General features: G+C 35.7%; 1 protein-coding gene across 1 annotated transcript; it reads left to right on the forward strand.

The window, feature by feature from the left end:
* Positions 1-7,536: 7,536 nt before the first annotated feature.
* On the forward strand, positions 7,537-18,142 carry LOC114270157 (mediator of RNA polymerase II transcription subunit 33A). The gene is made up of 12 exons (XM_028211579.2): positions 7,537-7,978; positions 10,893-11,003; positions 11,195-11,542; positions 11,755-12,074; positions 12,171-12,262; positions 12,879-13,239; positions 13,522-13,732; positions 14,328-14,442; positions 14,594-14,755; positions 15,349-16,012; positions 16,358-16,564; positions 16,809-18,142. The coding sequence occupies exons 1-12, from the start codon at positions 7,692-7,694 to the stop codon at positions 17,918-17,920; spliced, it is 3,990 nt and encodes a 1,329-aa protein (XP_028067380.2). The 5' UTR covers positions 7,537-7,691; the 3' UTR covers positions 17,921-18,142.
* Positions 18,143-19,678: the final 1,536 nt, after the last annotated feature.

A 19,678-nucleotide genomic window follows, 5' to 3' on the forward strand; every position in this document is an offset into this window, starting at 1 on the left:
TTCAAAGCTTAATTGAGCCAATTCTTTCCAAAACATGATGAAATCATGGACTATACCAATAATATGAACATGCATGTACCAAATTCCATGTAGTCAACCTCAAAATGCTAGGATATAAGCATGCATGCATGGAATGAGCATCAATTCAACATATAAGGACCAATTCTAGGCTTAAATCACTAGAGCCTCAAGAACCATGCAAGAATCAACTCAAATACACAATCAAGAAGGTAATTACTCTACCTTAAGTCTTGTATTCAAGTGTAGAAACTCAATTTGCACAAATCCTCTACAATTTCTTCAAGTTCTCTAGCCAATTCTCAATTGAAGCCAAGTTCTCCCTCTTTCACTTATCTCCTACGGTTTGGCCCCTCTATAAGATGAACAAGAATGATGTGTATCAAAGGCTCCAAATGTTCCATGTAATGGGCCACTAAGTGGCAAGATAGTAAATAAGTCTAAGTGGTGCATTTTATCAACATTTGATCTAATTTAACCATACCAAATCACATTTCAAATAAATATACCATAAATCACATAAATTATGATTAACACATATCACTAATCAATTTCAGATTCGGCCACCGATAAGGTCTTCAATTCGCAGTTTAAAACATAAAACATGAACAGATAGTTTAACAGTCAACAGATAGATATGCATTCAAACTAGTACAATCAATCAATCAGTTTAGTGATTTCAGTTAATTCAATCAATTATCATAATCAGTCTCAGTTTAACAGTAATCAGTAGGGTTATTACCAATCAGTGGTGAGGGTTATTACACTAAGGTAACTCAAACTGAATCTGTGGATATTTTGCCGATCTCTAAGTTGGCTGAGAATGACAAATCTCAACCCTCTGCTGGGAAAAGGTGCTCTGAAGCCCAGCCATCAGAATCTCCAAAATCCAAAAAGTCGAGGTCATCTTCTACGACCACCTCGGGGTCTAAAAAGAGTGATGCCCCTTGGCTCCAAAAATTACTCTGGAAGATAAGCCAGTCATGGCTAACGACAGTGCTGATGACATCAACATCGGCGTAGCCCTCAGTACTGCTCTGCTCCTCCCCGGCGATCTTAATCGAAACGCTGAGATGAGCAAGTACGAAAACTACGCTTTGATGCTTCAACGTTTTGTTCAAGTAAGTGTCTTTCACCTGGCACCTTTTTCCTTCTCTCTCATACTTAGAAACTTTTTAATAACTTCTGTTTTCTTCAATTTCAGGCCATCTAGCATGCCCATTCTTTCTCTGTTCAATATTTTGAAAATCGAGAGAAGTTGGTCGAGATGAAGAAGGAGTTCTCTGCTTTTCAAAAAACCAACAAGAGTTTACAATCAAAGATGAAAAAGTTGGAGGACCAAGCCGAGACTGCAATCAAAGCCCAAACTGATGTCGAAGAGAAGGCTGAATTTGCTGAAGCCATCAGAAAGGTTTCTGAGTCCCAAAGAAAAGTGGTCGAGGAGAAAATGGCCCAAGCCGAAAAAGAGCTTCAAGAAGCCTTGGCCACCAAAGAGGCTGAAATTAAAGACGCCGATGAGAAGGTATATGCTCAAGGTATGGCCGACGCACGGAGGCTTATGAAATTCAAGTGAAGCAGGCATGCAACAAGGGTTTCACCCTTGGTTGGATGTCTCTTCTAAAGAAGCTTGAGGTCCCCGAGGACTCGCCACTTCGGAAAGCCGATGCCATTCCTTTTCCGTTCCCTCAAACTCCTTCACCAGCTCAATCCGATGACGAATCTGAATCCTGGCGAGAAGACCCAAGGAAGCAACTGGGGCCAAGTTTCCTCCTCAAAATGAGCAAGTCCTAGACTTGACTCAAGATGAGGATGATGAAGAGGTTCGCAAAGAAGTTGCTCCTGAGAAAGCTTTATCCGATGTCTCCCTTGCCGACAAAAGGATTGATGAAACCTTGCAAGAAATTGATGCTGAGCTTGCTGCAAAAAAGGCGGCCGAGATGGCTTCTCAACGGTCTTCCGAGGTCCAAACCCAGCCGGTTGCTGATGTTGAGGAATCTTAATTTCAATGTCTTTTCTTTTGTACTTTGTTTTTCTTCGTTTTTGAAACAATGTAAGCCCTCCGTATGGCCGATGTGCCATCTCTTTGTTGAATGCTAATACAAATTTCCTTCACTGAGTGCTTGTACATTTGTATTTTCTTGACTGCTTTTGCATTTAGAATATTCTGCATGTCTTTCACATACTCTTCCTTCTTTGTACAATTTTCTCGAGGTGACACACCTCGGATAGCCAAACTTCTCGGTTTAACTTAACTTGTAAACTTTTAACAAATGTTGAACATCATACTGGTTTAACTCAACTTGTAAATTGTTACAAATTTCAACAAGTGTTTAAATAATAATCTGGGTTTAACTTCGGCTTGTAAATTGCTACGAATTTCAACAAGTGTTAAACAATGATCTCGATTTAACTTCAACTTGTAAATTGTCCACAAATTTCAACAAGTGTTAAACAATGATCTGGGTTTAATCTTCAACTTGTAAATTGTCCACAAATTTCAACAAGTGTTAAACAATGATTTCGGTTTAACTTTACTTGTAAATTGTCCACAAATTTCAATAAGTGTTTAAACAATGATTTCGGTTTAACTTCAACTTGTAAATTGTTCACAAATTTCAACAAGTGTTTAAACAATGATTTCAGTTTAACTTCAACTTGTAAATTGTCCACAAATTTCAACAAGTGTTAAACATATTCTTCTCTCTTTTTCTCTCTGCCCCCTAATATGAACCTGAGTTCCACTTGGGTTCTCATTATGCATGTATTCTAGAGATAATGTCAAGTATTTTGAAAAGAGAACCAGTTGAATCTTTATTTATTTACTTCGGCAAATGGCAAAGGAACAAAAAAATTCTAATGATAGAAAAATTTCAAATTACAAGTGTTCCAAGGTCTTGGCAACTCTTTGCTCTCATTATCTTCAAGCCGATATGCCCCATTACCTAGTACCGAGATGATTCTGTAGGGTCCTTCCCAATTTGGGCCAAGCTTGCCCTCTCTGGGATCCTTCTTGTTGCCGACGACTTTTCTTAGGACGAGGTCACCAAACTGAAATTCTCTTGGATTGACCTTTTTGTTATAAGCTTTTGCAAGTTGCTGCTGGTATGCTGCGAGCTGGATTGCAGCTTTCTCTCTTCTTTATTTTAAAAGATCCAGATCTCGGGCTAAGAGTACATCATTAGTCCTGTTCTCTACTCCTTGGGTTCTGATTCCTGGGATGCCGATCTCCAGCGGAATGACTGCTTCAAAGAATGAATTGAATTAGTAATTTGTACATTCTACCTAAACCATGATTGTTTGTAAAAAAATAACGTGAGATTGGTAATCCAATGGACTATAAATCCCCCAATAATGGGATTAACATTGCTAAATATTTTTTTTCTTAATTTTATAAATTTAATACTAACTAATTAGTACAACAAGTGACCCACTTATTTCACATTTCAAACATAATTTCATGACTTTTATTGTATTCATGATTCTATCTAATTTAATCTAACAAACAAACGTGACTATCAAACAACGCTTGCGCTGAGAGTCTTTCAATTATTATGAATATCATTTTATTGCTTAATTTATAAATTTATACATTTTGACCCCTTCTCAATTATAAAAACTATACATTTTCTCACATTTATATTATTGTTAAAATGGTATTTGATAATAATTTAAAAAATTAAATTTTGCTCCACAAGTTTTTAATGTGTCTGGTTTGGATTTGAGAATTTGATTTTTAATTCTTTTATTTAAAAAAATAATAATTTGATACAACACAAAAATATATATTGACATGGGTAAGCTCATAAAGAATATGGCCTACCATTTAAGGGCCAATCCATGATTCAAATACTAAAGCCCAATATTCCTAAAACCTAACGTTACACCAAGCACCAATGACATCTAAACACTTTGCAAGTAAAGAGCCAGCCACATCAGCAGACAAAAATCCTACAGAGTTATTACATCACACATCAGCCATTAATAAACTTCCCTGAAGCATTTATTACGATAACCCTTCACGTCGGAACAGAACAGCCTCACCATGAATAAGGCAACCTAGAACATAGACTTTCGGCAAACGTGTCAGCCTGAAGTGGACAAGGAAATGATGAGCAAATGATATAAGCAAGCTCCTAAGACAAAGAAAATATTAAGTTCTCTATCACCATTTCTATCTCGACATTCGATCACTCTCCTCTAACTTGTTCGTTGGAGGGTTCGCTGAGGGACTCCCCGTTCCCCGCTAAACTCTTGTGCAGGTTTTGCTGTGAGCTCAACCCCTGGGTAACGGTTTGGGAAACGTGGATCAATCCGGCCCATTCCATCTGGAGCCCGCAGTGTCATATATATATATATATATTATTTTCATTTCAAAATATTAGTATCTTATTTCCTTTTTCATTATCCAAAAATATTATTCTATTTTCAAAATTCAATGACTAAAATAGCATAGGTTGTGTTTGGTTATGTGTTCCAAACACATTTCTACTCACTCATTTGAATGTGGTATTTGTTTTAAGCTTTCAAATTATAATTTCACACCTACTTTTGAGAACTCTTTTCCAGGCGGAAAAATTTGGCTAACCCAGTCGTCTTCCCGGACGTCCCTCGAACATTCGGCCGGTTGATCAGAAAAATATTCGATTTTTTTTTTCTTGCGTACTTGTTATTTTTATATTGTAAATAAAAAATATTTTCGAATTTTTTAAAATTTTTATATGAATTTTAAATAGAATTTTGAATTGTGTATTCGGTTTTTTTTTTGTTTTTTTGAACTAGTAAATGCCAAGGGGCTACAAAGAAAAATCCTCAACAAACGCAATAAAGTGCCAGGAGGATTGCTGACCCAATCCAAAGGAAGACAACCCTTAAATGGCTAGAAGCAAGCCAATGGGCAACATGATTGGCATCCCTTGGAACCCGAGAAAAGGAAGTATTAGAAGAGGAGCATAGAGCTTTAATATCATGGACACAAGCACTGTAATCCCATAGTGGAACCAACTCCGAAACACATAACTCAATAACATTTTTGCTATCACTCTCCACTTGGACGTTTGAAAGGCCCATGGCTTGAGCAAAATGACAGGCTAAAAGCACTACAGAAGCTTCCCCTTGCTGGACAGACGCAGCAAAAATGGTAAAAACAAGCCCATCTATAAGTTGTCTGCGTTCATCCCTCAGAATGATAGCCAAGACAGCTCGATTATTCGTGACAGAGAAACTCGCATCACAATTAATCTTCACGGAGCCAGGAACTGGGCAACTCCACTTACGACAACTAGCTGAAGAAGCTGAATCCCCTTGGTTGAACTCTATGATTGGGTTGTAAACCTGATTAAACTCCCTTTAGTAGGCAGAGACTTGATTGACAACTAAAGACGGATCAATCTAAGATTGATTAAATGCCCAGCCGTTTCTGGCTCTTTAGATATACCACTCCACAGTGGCAATCTTCCCCAGCAAACGCTAAATCAATAAGGCCATGTCCAGTGCGAAGATCCAAATCCCACCCAAACCAGACGACACGAGTCCAACTTCACTAAAACAGGATATGTTCAATGGATTCCGTATGGGCAAGACAGATGGGGCACAGCTTTGAAAACAGCATAGCAACATCTGAACAAATTCTCCTTCGTGGCCAGTTTATTGCAACAAACTCTTCACCAAAAATTCCTAATCTTAGGAAGAACCTTAAGAGACCAAATCAGCTTCCAGAAACCCTTCGGAGGCATGGTAGAGGAGGACACCATTGTATTGGTAGCATTATGTTGTTCTATAAACGCCACCTGATACCGACTCTTGACCTCAAACTCACCTCTACTAGTATGATGCCAAACCAGGGAATCAGATATAAGAATAGTTACATGTTGTAAATTTCTTAATCAAATAATTTTTTTAATTTTGAAAATTCAAAATTCCATGCAAAACTCAATTAAAAATTCTTTTTAAAACTCACAACTAAGTAAATTTTTCACTTAAATCATAATTTCAAAATTCACAAATTCAAAATAAAACATTATTCTCAAATTATATTTAAAAAACTCTACTAAACGCTATCATAAATTTTCTATTTTGTCAATTTAATAACATTAATATTTTTAAAATGTAATAATTACACTATCAAAAAATAATTATAAAAAATTAATATTTTTAAATTTCGTCAAACTAATCTGTAGGGGTGGGCGCGGGTCGGTTGCGGCCATGGAACCTCCAATCCGCCATCCGTCCGCCAGATTGGCGGATTGAAGAAAATCAATCCGCATCCGTCCGCCAATCCGACGGATGTGGATTGAGCGGATTGGCGGTTTGGCGGATGGATGCGAATCGGTTTGGCGGTTTAAAATTATATAAATTTTCAACATAATTCAACTTGTGCACTTCCTCAAACAAAAAAAAGGAAAAAAAAGAAAAAGAATGTAGTACAGTCAATGACTTAAAAAAGTATTACAATCACTGTATGCCTTATCCAAAGAAAAAAAGTTTGAAACTTTAGAATATCACGAACACTGCATGCCTCATCCATATATTACAATCACAGCATGATTCATCTCTATAAAGTATTACAATCTGTGATTCTTAAAATATAATAACAATTCAAACCATCAAAACGATGAACAAAGCAGTAGTAGAGATTGAATGTCTCTGTATTGTTACATCTACATATGTTTTTGAAAACAAAAACCAACCAGCATATATCATATTTTCTATTTATTATTTTTAGAGTTATATTTAAAAACTGAAAAATATATATGAATAATACGTTTATTTTTTTCAATTCAAAAAATATATTCTAGTTGAAAATTTTTTTTTAACAGAATATTTAAACTATTTTTCAATTGAAAACACAAACATAATATTTAAACAAATTGAAAATACAAAGTCTTATAAATTACTAGGGGTGCTCGCGATTTGGCGGTTTGGCGGTTTGGTTGCGGCCAAAAAATCTCAAATCCGTCATCCGTCCGCCAAATTGGCGGATTTGAGAAAATTAATCCGCAACCGTCCGCTCGTCATCACGCATCCGTCTAAAATGCGGCGGATCGGTTCGGTTCGATCGGTTTTGGTAGATCGGTATATCCGCTGCTCACCCCTATTAATCTGTAACATAATTTTTAAATTTTCTAATAGTATGATGGGTAATTTTTTTTTTTTTCTTTCAAACTAATCAGTAAATTTTTTTTTTGACGAGGCATATAGCTTCCTCGATACACGCCCCCCCCCCCCCCCGGAAACTGGCTTTGTCAAAAAAAAAAAAAAAAAAAAAAAAAAAAAAAAAAAGTCTGGGCTTTATTTGGTTTATGTTTCTCAAAAAATTTTGAGAAAAATTATCTACAAATAAATTTTTAAAAGTAATTAAATTAAACAAAATTTTTCAAAATTTTTTTTCAAAAACTTGTTTGATTTACAAATTTTTTAAATAAATCTCTTTCTTATACCCATCAAATCAATTACTTTGTCTAAAACTCTCTCTAAAGATAATATTTTAAAACAGTTTTTAAAAAAAAATCAAACCAAATAAATTTTCGTACATTTTTATCTCAAAACATTTTTCAAATATAAACCCAAGAAGGCCCGTCTCTCGGAAACTTCTCTCTCTCTCTCTCTCTCTCAGAGTCGTTTCGGTTCCATGAAAGCTTCACAGATCTGCCCTAATCTAAGAAACCAGAGCGACCATGGCGGTGACTCTACAAGACAGTGGTAGTAGCAGTATGTGGGACGGTGTAATCGAACTCACCAAGTCGGCTCAGGAAAGGGGCGGCGACCCCTTGATGTGGGCGATTCAGCTCTCCTCCACCCTCTCCTCCGCCGGAGTTCCTTTACCCTCCACGGAGCTGGCTAACTTGCTCGTCTCTCACATATGTTGGTCCAACAACGTTCCCATGGCCTGGAAATACCTCGAGAAGGCCTTGATCATGAAGATCGTGCCCTCGATGCATGTTCTCGCTCTTCTCTCTTCTAGGTATGGTTTCACAATTACATGCTTCTCGGTCAATTTATATGATATCAAGATGAAATAAAATTTTAGAACTCGTATTGAAAAGTTTGATTAGTTTTTGTGTGAAGTTTTGATGGAGCTAATTAACGCATAATTGGAGGTCAAAACTGCAAATTAAATGTACGGATATTTAGTAAATAATTTTTTTATGTGAAGTTTTAATAGACCTAATTAATGCATAATTAGAGGTCAAAATTGCAAATGAGACCTATATTTAGGCCAAGTTTGGCACCTTGAAAAAAAAAGGTAAAAAGTCAAAAAGTTAGCCAACAAGTTAAAAAGTATTCACCGAACAACTACGTTTGCACAATTTCCAATCATAATTTTCTCTTACACATTAATTTATACAATTTTTTAATACATATTTTTTCATAAAAAGTCAAAAATTTAACCCAAACAATCATATTTTTTTCATCAAATTTTTAGTCCAAAAAGTTAAAAAGTGCACTTATTTAGGACATTCAAACAACACCTTAATAGATATATTATAGCTCCGTTTGGGAAGTTGGTTTGTGGGCTTGTTTTTCGCTAAAATAGCCACACAAAAAAAATTAGACTTTTTAGTCCAATAAGACAAAACATCACATCTAATTCATAATAATTACATTATTTCTCTCACAAAAAAGTAAAAAATCCTTCACAAATCAGGTTTTTTTAGCACCAGGTTAAAATAGTCAAAAAGGTCAAAAAGCTAAAAAGTCAATCCACTTCCCAAATGGAACTTATGCTATATGCAAAGTGTGATAAATGTGGGCCCACGAACCCAGGCAAAAAATAGTTTTCATTTAGGTCCACAAACCTAGGAAAAAAGAACAAAAATTTACCTAGATTATAAATTCTACAGTGGTGGTTTTACATGTCCATTAGTGTTATAATATTATTATTGATCACATTTATTATACACATTACAAATATTCAAAACTTTTAAAATAGTGTCACATCATCTATCATCTATTAGTACACTAATTAATATATATAGCATTATTCTAAAATCTAAGGCTAAGATTCATTCATGGAGTGCGCCCAAAACAAGAAGATTAATCTGAAACCACATAGCTTGCTTTAGACAAATCATCATCAAGGCAACAAATAGAGGAGACGACATTCTGCACATCACTCTCCACCAAAATATCAAGTTAACCTATCACTTCTGCAAAGCGCAGCCCCCTTTGAATAGCAAGGGCGCTCAATTAACCTTTTAACAATTAAGTACTAAAAAAAGGCGCATTTTGTAAAATGTAAAAACTGGTAATCCATTGTGAATAAGTGGTTAACGTTGATACCCTTCCGGCCAGCTTTCTTCATTTTATGTATTTGTGTTTTTTATGTTTTATTTATTATAAAAGCTTCCACTTGACTGTTTACTATTTTCCTAAATACATTACTTTTCCTTTATTAATACTTACTATTGTCTCAACACTAATTTTCCCTATGTAAAATTAGAGGAGATATCTTAAATATTTCCTTTTGATAAAGTTTGATAAATCACTTAAAGTTTTTTTCGTATGTCCAACATGGGTGCAATATTTTGTGATTTATGATATTAATGTGATATTACTCATTGTGACATTTATGCGATATGTCGTGATATTTTTTGATTTATTCACAATATTTTGTTATATAGAGACCTCAATGTAACATGTATCACAACCAAGGTCTTTAAGTAATGGTAGCGGTTGTTGCAACTATAACAGGTGGTGATGTGATTTGATGGTATGGCGGATGCAGTGTAACCAGAGCCTTGATCACTATAGTTGGCCTCTCATACCATTGGCCCCATTCATCCTGTACATTGTATCTTTGATTTTCCAAAATCTAGAATTAGAGAGAGCAAGTTGCTTGTAAAGTGATGATTGTAATTCCTGAATTCTTGCAACTGCATTCCACACTTTGTACCTAGGGACCACCTAGACGAAAGGTCCATTTGTATATGTGTTTGCAGCATGAGAAAGTGAGAGAGAGAGAGAGAGAGAGCAACAGGAAGACCAGAGAGAGGGGGGGGGGGGAGAGATATGGACCTAATGAAATTAAAACTATTGGTGGGCCTTGATAGAATTTTTTTGAGATACTTCTTGACATCTTTTTTAGATGAAAGTTGCTGCTTGCTTACCCTTTAATGGATAGATAAAAAGAAATACAAGATAAATCAAGGAATAGAGACTTTACAAAATAAATCTCTGGATTTATTTATTTATTTGTCATTTTTTTGCTTCCCCATGGTGGATTTTGAATTTGAGCATTCTTTCTCCTCTTATCCTTTGCATCCTTACTTTATGTGTAATGTAACATAGTGATTATCTTTTTTTACCCTTTGATTACCAAGGAATAGAGACTTTACAAAATAAATCTCTGGATTTATTTATTTGTCAGTTTGTCATGACTTAATTGCATGGGAATATTTCATTACCATGAGGAAGTTAGAGTTTGTTTCTTCCACTGTTTTGGACAGTTGACACTGTGTAAATGGTGATTTTATAAGTTGTGCTTCATTTGTATCGCATATTGGTTTTGGTGTGAAATGAAGCTTAGATTTATTTTGTGCTGACTGATATCGTATGCTCCATTGTTTTTTTAAAAGTTGCTTAATTTCGTGGATTTTCTTTATTGCAACATATGGTTTGGTAAAACCAGAAAGGTGGGAACTACTATTTTGGCCTAATATGTGGTTGATTGGTAGGTCCAATCGCTATTTTGACCTAAAAGTCGTAGGTCAGAAGTACCAAGTTGGAGTTTACTTGCCTCTGTTTAACCTTCAAAGTCTTACATATTTGCATTGCCTTGCTTTTTACACAGAATGGCTTTGCTTTGAATACTATATATTTTTCCACTTTGATCAATCATTTAATACTTTGACTGACTCAATCTTTGCTTGTAACAGTGTGATTCCAAGTCGACGGTTGCATCCTGCGGCTTACAGGCTTTATTTAGAGCTCCTTAAGAGACATGCTTTTTCATTTGCATCTCAAATTAGTTGTCGAAATTATGAAAAGTAAGTTCAGTTTGAGTTTTAATTTTACTCTATTTATTTCAGTTATATTTACATCTCAATTTTTGCTTTATTTTCTTCATTGTCATTTACTCAGTCGTGTCATTTTTGTTTGTGTTTAATAAAATGGATTTCTTCAGTTCTGGTTCAAGCAATTGGCATGTGAAGAGATTAACATAAGAATGGATTTGCAGGATCATGAAATCAATAGACGAAGTTCTTCATCTTTCCCAGATATTTTCCCTTCCAGCATCTGAACCTGGGCTACTCGTAGTTGGATTTGTCTTTTCAATTGTATGGCAGTTACTTGATGCATCACTAGACGATGAAGGACTGCTGGAACTTACACCAGAAAGGAAATCTAGGTGGCTAACTGGGAAACAAGATATGGAAATAGACAGTCATGATAGCTTTGATCAGAAGAGAACTGAACGACATGAGGGGCTGCACAAAATAAATACTGTTATGGCTGTTGAGATAATCGGAGAATTTTTCAAACATAAAGTGATTTCCAGGATTCTTTACTTGGCACGTCGAAATCTGTAAGATTTTATATCTATGCTTGTGTTTTGTTGGCTTCTTGTGCTGTCTAACTTTGAAATTGTCACCATGGGATTGAAAAACAAGCAATTCCTTGAGAGACTTTTTGACCAACAGTCTGGTTTGTCTGAATTTTGGACTGGACAAGCAGTACCTATTGGATTACTTTATTGGATGGAATCTTGTTTGTACATAACTCTCTTTCTTCTCTTAGGTTCTCACACTGGGGATGTTTCATTCAGCACGTGCGACTGCTTGCTGCAAACTCATCAGCATTGAGAAATTCAAAAAATATAAACCCAGAGTCTCTTCTACAGTTAACATCTGATACGCGTAACGTCCTGTCCCGTGAATGCAAAACAAGTTCACAGAAACAATTTCATGCAGTAATGGCTTCTGGGTCACTTGCATCTTCTGCCAGTCAATGTCATGGCACTAGTCGTTCTGCACTTTGGCTTCCTTTTGATTTGTATCTGGAAGATACGATGGACGGATCACAAGTGGCAGCTACAAGTGCTGTTGAAGTTCTTACTGGTACAAGTCATTTCTTGCTCTTTAATGCTTAAATTATTGCTTAAATGCGACTTTAGTTCTCCCGAACTATATCACTAAAGTGGACTAGTATTGCAGGCTTAGTGAAGGCTCTTCAGGCTGTCAATCAAACTACCTGGCAGGATACATTTCTTGGCCTCTGGATTGCAGCTCTACGGCTTGTTCAGAGGGTGAGACTCGTGTAAATTTTGTCATAGTAATCATTTGATTTAAGGTCAGTTGTTTTTGGACAGGCTTTACAAAGCCTTCTAGGAACATTGGGGGAAGTTTTACTTTTTCTCTTACTTTTACAATTCTGTCATTATTTCTCATTTTCAGCAAAATTGAGTAATTTGTTTCGATTGTGAGTTACTATAAATTAAGTAATCTTTCTGTTCAATTGGTGCTGGTCTTGTTAATTTCATTTTGATTTTGACTAGTATTGAGAATTACGGTCCAAGACTAGTGCATTGGTATGGACTATCTATATGTGGTATGAGGAAAGTCTCATAACTGGAAAAGTGCCATATGGCAAGAGGATCTTGTCTACTCGTATATATCTGGAGACAACATGTTCGAATTATAAATGAAACTGTATCTCAACAAAGATTCATGCAAGGTTGACTTCATGTGGTTCTGTTTTAATATTTTATTATATGCTTTCTACTAGATTTTTTTTTTTTTTTTTGCATGCTACCTGATTTGGATTATTGGTTTGTTCATAATGTTATATGCAATCCAAGTGTTTAGAAATTTGTGCTGTTCACATATTTATTATTTTTTAATTTTCCTCTTGGTTCTTTTTAGGAGAGGGATCCTAGTGAAGCTCCTATACCTCGTATAGATACGTGCTTGTGCTTGTTATTGTCTGTGACAACACTTGCAGTATTTAATATTATTGAGGAGGAGGAAACTGCCCTCAATAATGAAGTCGAGTGCAGTGCCACCAGTCAAAGGAAAGAGAAACATGTTTCAGGAAAGCGCCACAGGGATTTAGTTTCTAGTCTACAGCATTTGGGTGATTATGAAGGCTTGTTGGCTCCACCCTTACCTGTAATTTCGGCAGCCAATCAGGCTGCTGCAAAAGCAATGATGTTCCTTTCAGGCCTAACAGTCAGCAGCGGATACCTTGATGGTGTGAGCTTGAATGATATGCCAGTGAATTGTTGTGAGTTTCAATTATTTTTCAATATATCAACCGTGTTAGATCATCAGCTGTCCGAAGTGTTTATGTTGTTAGGGAACAATCTGAACTGAACTAGGTGCACAAGTAGACACAGAAAATTGGGTGCACATGCATGCTAACAAGCATAATTTGGGAACACTCACAAATGTGTGCCTACATAGATGAAGCTATGTTTAGCTATATATCTTTTATTTTCTGTTGGGCTTTTATATATATTTTTAAGGTATATATAGAATCTTCTGATTAATTTGAATTCACTTGCAGCTGGAAACATGAGGCATCTGATTGTTGAGGCTTGTATTGCCAGAAATCTGCTGGACACGTCAGCATATTTGTGGCCTGGCTATGTGAAAGGCCGCAGCAACCAAATACCTCGTAGTGTTTCTGGTCAAATGCCTGGTTGGTCATCATTGATGAAGGGTTCTCCTCTAACACCTCCACTGGTAAATGCCTTGGTTTCAACTCCGGCTTCAAGGTATGCAGACACTTGTATTTTCTAAATATTTTTTTCTTAAGCCCCCTTTTTTTCCATGGTAACCTATCTTTGAGAATGAAGGGACATTGTGCAGTGGTGAAAATAAAAAGGGAAGAGGAGAGTGGTTCTGTTATTAAGAAAGTAGAAAACAAAATAATAAAAAGAAGAAAAGAATGAAAAATAAAAAGGGCAAAAATGTTATTTTTAGTTTATTTAGGCACTACTATGTTTGTCCCTCTGGTCACATGCTCTGAATTTGGTGCTTGCTACACATGCCTAGTTAAATTTAACAGATTTCATTACTTTTGCACTTTACTCTGGACTACAAGGGGGTTATGTGTATATTTCTAAATCATAGGGAGGTAATGTGTTTTTGAGTCAAACCAAAAGGGGGTAAAATTCAATTAACCTTTATCTTTAAAATTATTTGAAAGTGGAAACTATACTAGTATCTATTACATTCCTTATTTTGTAACTATAGCCTGGTCTTCAGTTAAAGCCTTTTCTTTCCTGAAGCCAGGTATATCAGTTGCTCTTTTTTGTATATTTGCCAGTGGTAAGGCAACTGAATTTAAGCTCATGGATTTGATGGAAGCTTAGCAGAAATAGAGAAAATATATGAGATTGCAGTCAACTGTTCGGATGAGGAGAAGATATCGGCTGCGACAATTCTCTGCGGGGATTCTCTAATACGTGGTTGGAATATACAGGTACCATGGTGCACATTATTGCAATTACCCTAAAGTATCATGTTATTTATCTTGTTTTATTTTGAATGAACAGCCACTTCTTTCTTTCTCTCTCTTTTTTCGCCCCCCCCTGCTCCTTTTATTCAAAGCACATTTTGGTCTATATTTGCAGGAACATATTGTTGTTTTGATTACAGCATTGCTGTCTCCTCCAGTTCCTGCAGATTATTCTGGGAGTGAGAGCCATTTGATACGTTATGCTCCATTTTTGAATGTTCTCCTTGCCGGAATATCATCTGTTGATTGTGTTCAGATTTTTTCCTTACATGGCATGGTAGGTTGAACTTCTTCCACCATGCTTCCTTCTGATTTTTTTTTGTGGTGAAATTTGTTTAAGAGACTACAAGATTTATGAAGGGAGCTAGCATGTGAAGTTTTTATGTTTATATATACATATGCATATACATATCTTTATATTTTCTTAGTCGGGGTATGCAAAGAGTTTATAAATGCTCTTTCCCTTCATACATTGCTAAGAACAGAGCAGAAGTTTTCATTCATTGTGATATGTTGAAGAAATTGTACAAAAAAGTAGGCGATAAAAAATGTCTCTCTCCTCGTCCAAGGAGTGAAAAATGCATTCAATATGCGTTATTTCATGATGCATTCGTCTATGTTCATTAATGAATGGTTAGACACACATCACCTAGATGTCAGGTGTAGTCCAACCAATTGATGAACTCCCAAAACTTCTTCGTGGTTGTTCCCTTCCATGATGTACAATTTAAATTTGTAAGATGTATGAAAGACCAGAATGGAATCTAAATCAAGAGAGAGATAAGTAAAAGATATGATGCACATGAGATGGAAAAAACTCAAATCCTTCATATTTGGCATTGATTTGATGTTGTTTAATTGTCCTTCCAGATTCCACAACTGGCAGGTGCATTGATGCCTATCTGTGAGGTTTTTGGTTCATGTGCACCCATGGACTCATGGCATCTTACAACAGGTGAAGAAATTTCTTCCCGTGCTGTGTTCTCCAATGCATTCACTCTTCTGCTGAAGCTATGGAGGTTTGATCATCCACCTCATGAACATGTTATGGGAGATGTGGCCCCAATGGGATCCCAACTAACTCCAGAATACCTCTTATTGGTCCGAAACTCTCAGTTAGCATCATATGCAAACACACCCAGGGATCAACATAAAAGCAAGAGAATATCAAAATTTGCCAGTCCATCATCTACGGAACCAATATTCATGGATTCTTTTCCAAAGTTAAAATACTGGTACCGGCAGCATCAAGAATGTATTGCTTCAACCCTCTCTGGTCTTGTACACGGGAGCCCTGTTCATCGGATTGTTGATGGGCTTTTGAACATGATGTTCAGAAAAGTAAATAGAAGTGGTCAACCCCTGACTCCTACAACTTCTGGAAGTAGTAATTCATCTGGAACTGTGATGGAAGATGCCTCCCTTAGACTGAAATTACCAGCTTGGGACATTCTGGAAGCTGTTCCCTTTGTGCTTGATGCTGCTTTGACAGCATGTGCCCATGGAAGATTGTCTCCTCGTGAACTGGTGACTGGTTAGTCCAATCTTCTTGAGATTGCGTAAATGCTTTCACATTTTTATGCATGTAAATCATTGAAACCAACTCTTTTAAGTGGAAGAGGTAGTGTTGAAGATAGACCCTTTCTTATTTGTAAATTATAGCCTTTTCATGCTGGATAAAATATGCATTTTGAACCTGTTTTTTACTTTGCAATCCGATTCTGAAGGAGGGAAAAAGAATCAGAATTATATTTGTGTGTATTTTTGTTTTAGCTTACTCCTTTTAAATCTGGTTTTCTGACTGTTCTAACCTCTTCTAGTTTAGCTATACACTGGTGTTGGTTTGTTGCTAAGGGCCGTCTTGCCTGTTTCATTACAGGTCTCAAAGATCTTGCTGATTTTCTTCCTGCATCCTTGGCTACTATTGTAAGTTACTTTTCAGCTGAAGTTACTCGGGGCATTTGGAAGCCTGCTTCTATGAATGGTACTGATTGGCCAACTCCTGCCTCAAATTTAGCCATTGTTGAGCAACAGATAAAGAAAATTTTAGCTGGCACCGGCGTTGATGTCCCACGCCTTGCTGCAGGTATGTTCTTTTTCTTATTGCATTTTTTGATGTCCCATTGTCGAGCAATAGTTTATAGGCTTGCATTTACAATGGAAAAATCACTACTAGTTGAACTGGAAATACGACTTCTACTGATTCCTCCTTTTAGTTTTTACGAGTATTGAGGATTTTTTTTTACACCATGTATTGAGGAAAATTGAAACACCAGAATTTCATGCTTTGGTAATCTAATTTGTTGAAAGTAAAATTTGTTTTGTTGTAGGAGGGAGCTCTCCAGCTACACTGCCCTTACCCTTGGCTGCCCTTGTAAGCCTCACAATAACATACAAGTTAGATAGGGCCACTGAACGTTTGCTGTTTCTGATTGGCCCAGCTGTGATTAGCATCGCATCCGGTTGCCCCTGGCCATGCTTTCCCATCATAGCCTCCTTATGGGCTCTGAAAGTAAAGCGTTGGAGCGACTTTCTTATTTTCACAGCATCCCGTACTGTCTTCCATCACAATACTGATGCTGTCGATCAGCTCCTAAAAAGCTGTTTTACTTCCACTCTTGGCCTAAATTCCTCTCCCATCTCGAGCAATGGCAGTGTCGGTGCCCTTCTTGGCCATGGGTTCGGGTCCCATTTTTCCGGTGGAATTTCTCCGGTAGCCCCCGGAATACTCTACTTGAGAGTGCACCGATCCATCAGAAATCTCATGTTCATTACAGAGGAAATCATTGTCCTTCTGATGCATTCTGTTAAAGATATCGCGAGTTGTGGGCTCCGCACAGAGAAAATCGACAAGTTGAAGAAGACAAAGTACGGGATGAGATATGGTCAGGTTTCTCTCGCTGCAGCGATGACACGTGTAAAGCTCGCAGCTACTTTAGGTGCCTCGTTAGTTTGGATAACTGGTGGATTAAGTTTGGTTCAATCTTTAATTAGAGAAACCTTACCGTCTTGGTTTATTAAGTCAGAGCTCGACAAAGGGGAATCTGGAGGGATAGTTGCAATGCTAAGGGGCTACGCTCTTGCATACTTTGTGGTGCTTTTGGGTACATTCGCTTGGGGAGTGGACTCATCATCACTGGCATCTACGTGGCGGCAAAATGTTATCGGGGCCCATTTAGAGTTCTTAGCAAGTGCACTTGATGGAAAAATATCGCTCGGTTGTGATTGTGCCTTGTGGCGGGCTTACGTGTCAGGGTTTGTGAGCTTGATGGTGGGATGTACGCCGATGTGGATGCGAGAAGTGGATGTGGATGTATTGAAGAGAGTGGGGAGGGGATTGAGACAGTGGAATGAGGAAGAACTGGCCCTGGCACTGCTGGGCATTAGCGGGATTGATGCGATGGGTGCGGCAGCTGAATTGATTATCGAAAGCGAGTTTTGAATGTTGTCAGAAATATTAGGCATAAAAAAGATAACATTTTAATTGCAAAATTTAGAATCTTAGGAGGTTTAGGGATATTGATATTTGGGTGGTAGAAAAATCTTGTCGCATCTGTAATCTTGTCGCATCTGTGTAGGCTTAACAGTATGATTATGGATTTCTGTATAGTGTTATAAGCAGAAGAGTAAAAAGTGGAGAAAAAATTAACGCAATATTTTGAAACCTTCGTGCATGTGCCTATGTATATGATTCATATGAAACTGTATTTGGAATGTGGATATGTGGAAATTTATGCGGGGGCGGGGAATTTATGAAGGAATTTGGAAAGGAAAAAAAAAAATTATAAAATGTGAATAAAATATATTTATATTTTATTTAATTTTACATATTTTTTTTAAAATTTTTTTTTATAATTTTCTAACCAGACACGGGCTTAGGGAATTCATAACTTGTTTCAGTTTGCACCGTGTACACGAATTGGATTGGTTTGGTTTTAGAGTAAATTAAGAACCAAATTATTTTTTATAATTTTAGAAAAATTAGAACCATAATTGAACCGTCAAATCGGATTAGAATTGAACCATAGAAAATGGTTCAGTAGTTCGGTATGCGATTTAGAAATTTTACATAATAATAAATATAATATATATTTTATGTTAGTAAACTAATTAATAATAATTAGTTTGATTAAGTTCGTTAGAGTCATCAATTTTACGATGATAGTTAGTCTTCAAATCTTATAAAAAAAAAAAAAAACATTTTATATCTTAATTTTTATATATATAATATATATCACGGTCCGATTCGGTTCAAAATTGTAACCAAACAGATCCGATTGGAATGGTTCTACCATTTTTAGAACCGGACTCTTTACTGAAAAAAACAAATCAAACCGACTGTTTGAATTGATTTACCCGTTTCTCCATTTTTTTTGAACACTCCAACTTCTAAACATGATATGAGAAGAATTATTGGGAACAATTATTTAAGATATTTTTATTCCAAATATACTTCACTCTTAAATTAAAATCTCTTATTTAAAAAATTATCAAATTTCTGGTCGAATTTTACTATTTGAATTTAGTATATGGAATTATATATATATATATTTTATTTTTTGTAAAACTTTAGAATTAGCTTCTGTTTTTTTTAAAGTGATACGATTTTTTTAATTTGCAAATCAATGTGAAATTATGATATTAATTTTATTCTAACATTAAATATTCAATTTTAAAAATGAATTTGAAATTCTATTATAACTTTAAAAACTGTGCTTAACTTCTTCTTCTTTTTTTTTTTTTTTGGGTGGTGATTTAAACATCTATTTTTAAATTTTTTATATTATTATTATGGGTAAATTACAAATACACTTATTAAAGTTTGTTTAAAATACGAATTTATGTAGTTCTAAAAAATATAAATACTTCATTGTTAGAATTTTTTATTTAATAGAATTAACAAAAAAAATTATAATTATTATCTTATACAACAATAAAATTAGATGAATTGTTAATTAAAAAATATTTTTGGTATCATTAAAAATTATTAATTGGTTTGATAATTTTTGTTAATAAAATGAGTTAATTGTTATGCAATTAAAAACTTAAAGGGATGGAATGTGATTTTTAAAACAATGGAACTAATCTGTATTTTAAATAAATCTCAAAAGACATATTTATAATTTATCCTATTATTATTGAATAGTCCAATTCTTTCTCCATTCTCAATCTGCTGTGGGCCAAAAATTCACATTTGGTG

The sequence above is a fragment of the Camellia sinensis genome, chromosome 14, assembly GCF_055761805.1.
Source record: "Camellia sinensis isolate YWXY chromosome 14, ASM5576180v1, whole genome shotgun sequence".
Lineage (NCBI taxonomy): Eukaryota > Viridiplantae > Streptophyta > Magnoliopsida > Ericales > Theaceae > Camellia > Camellia sinensis.

Bases quoted from the DNA above. Each gene is read 5' to 3' on its own strand.
- LOC114270157 (XM_028211579.2), top strand. From the start codon at position 7,692: ATGGCGGTGACTCTACAAGACAGTGGTAGTAGCAGTATGTGGGACGGT. The intron at 11,004-11,194 runs GTAAGTTCAGTT...ATGGATTTGCAG, and splicing joins AGTTGTCGAAATTATGAAAA to GATCATGAAATCAATAGACG. The intron at 16,565-16,808 runs GTATGTTCTTTT...GTTTTGTTGTAG, and splicing joins TGTCCCACGCCTTGCTGCAG to GAGGGAGCTCTCCAGCTACA.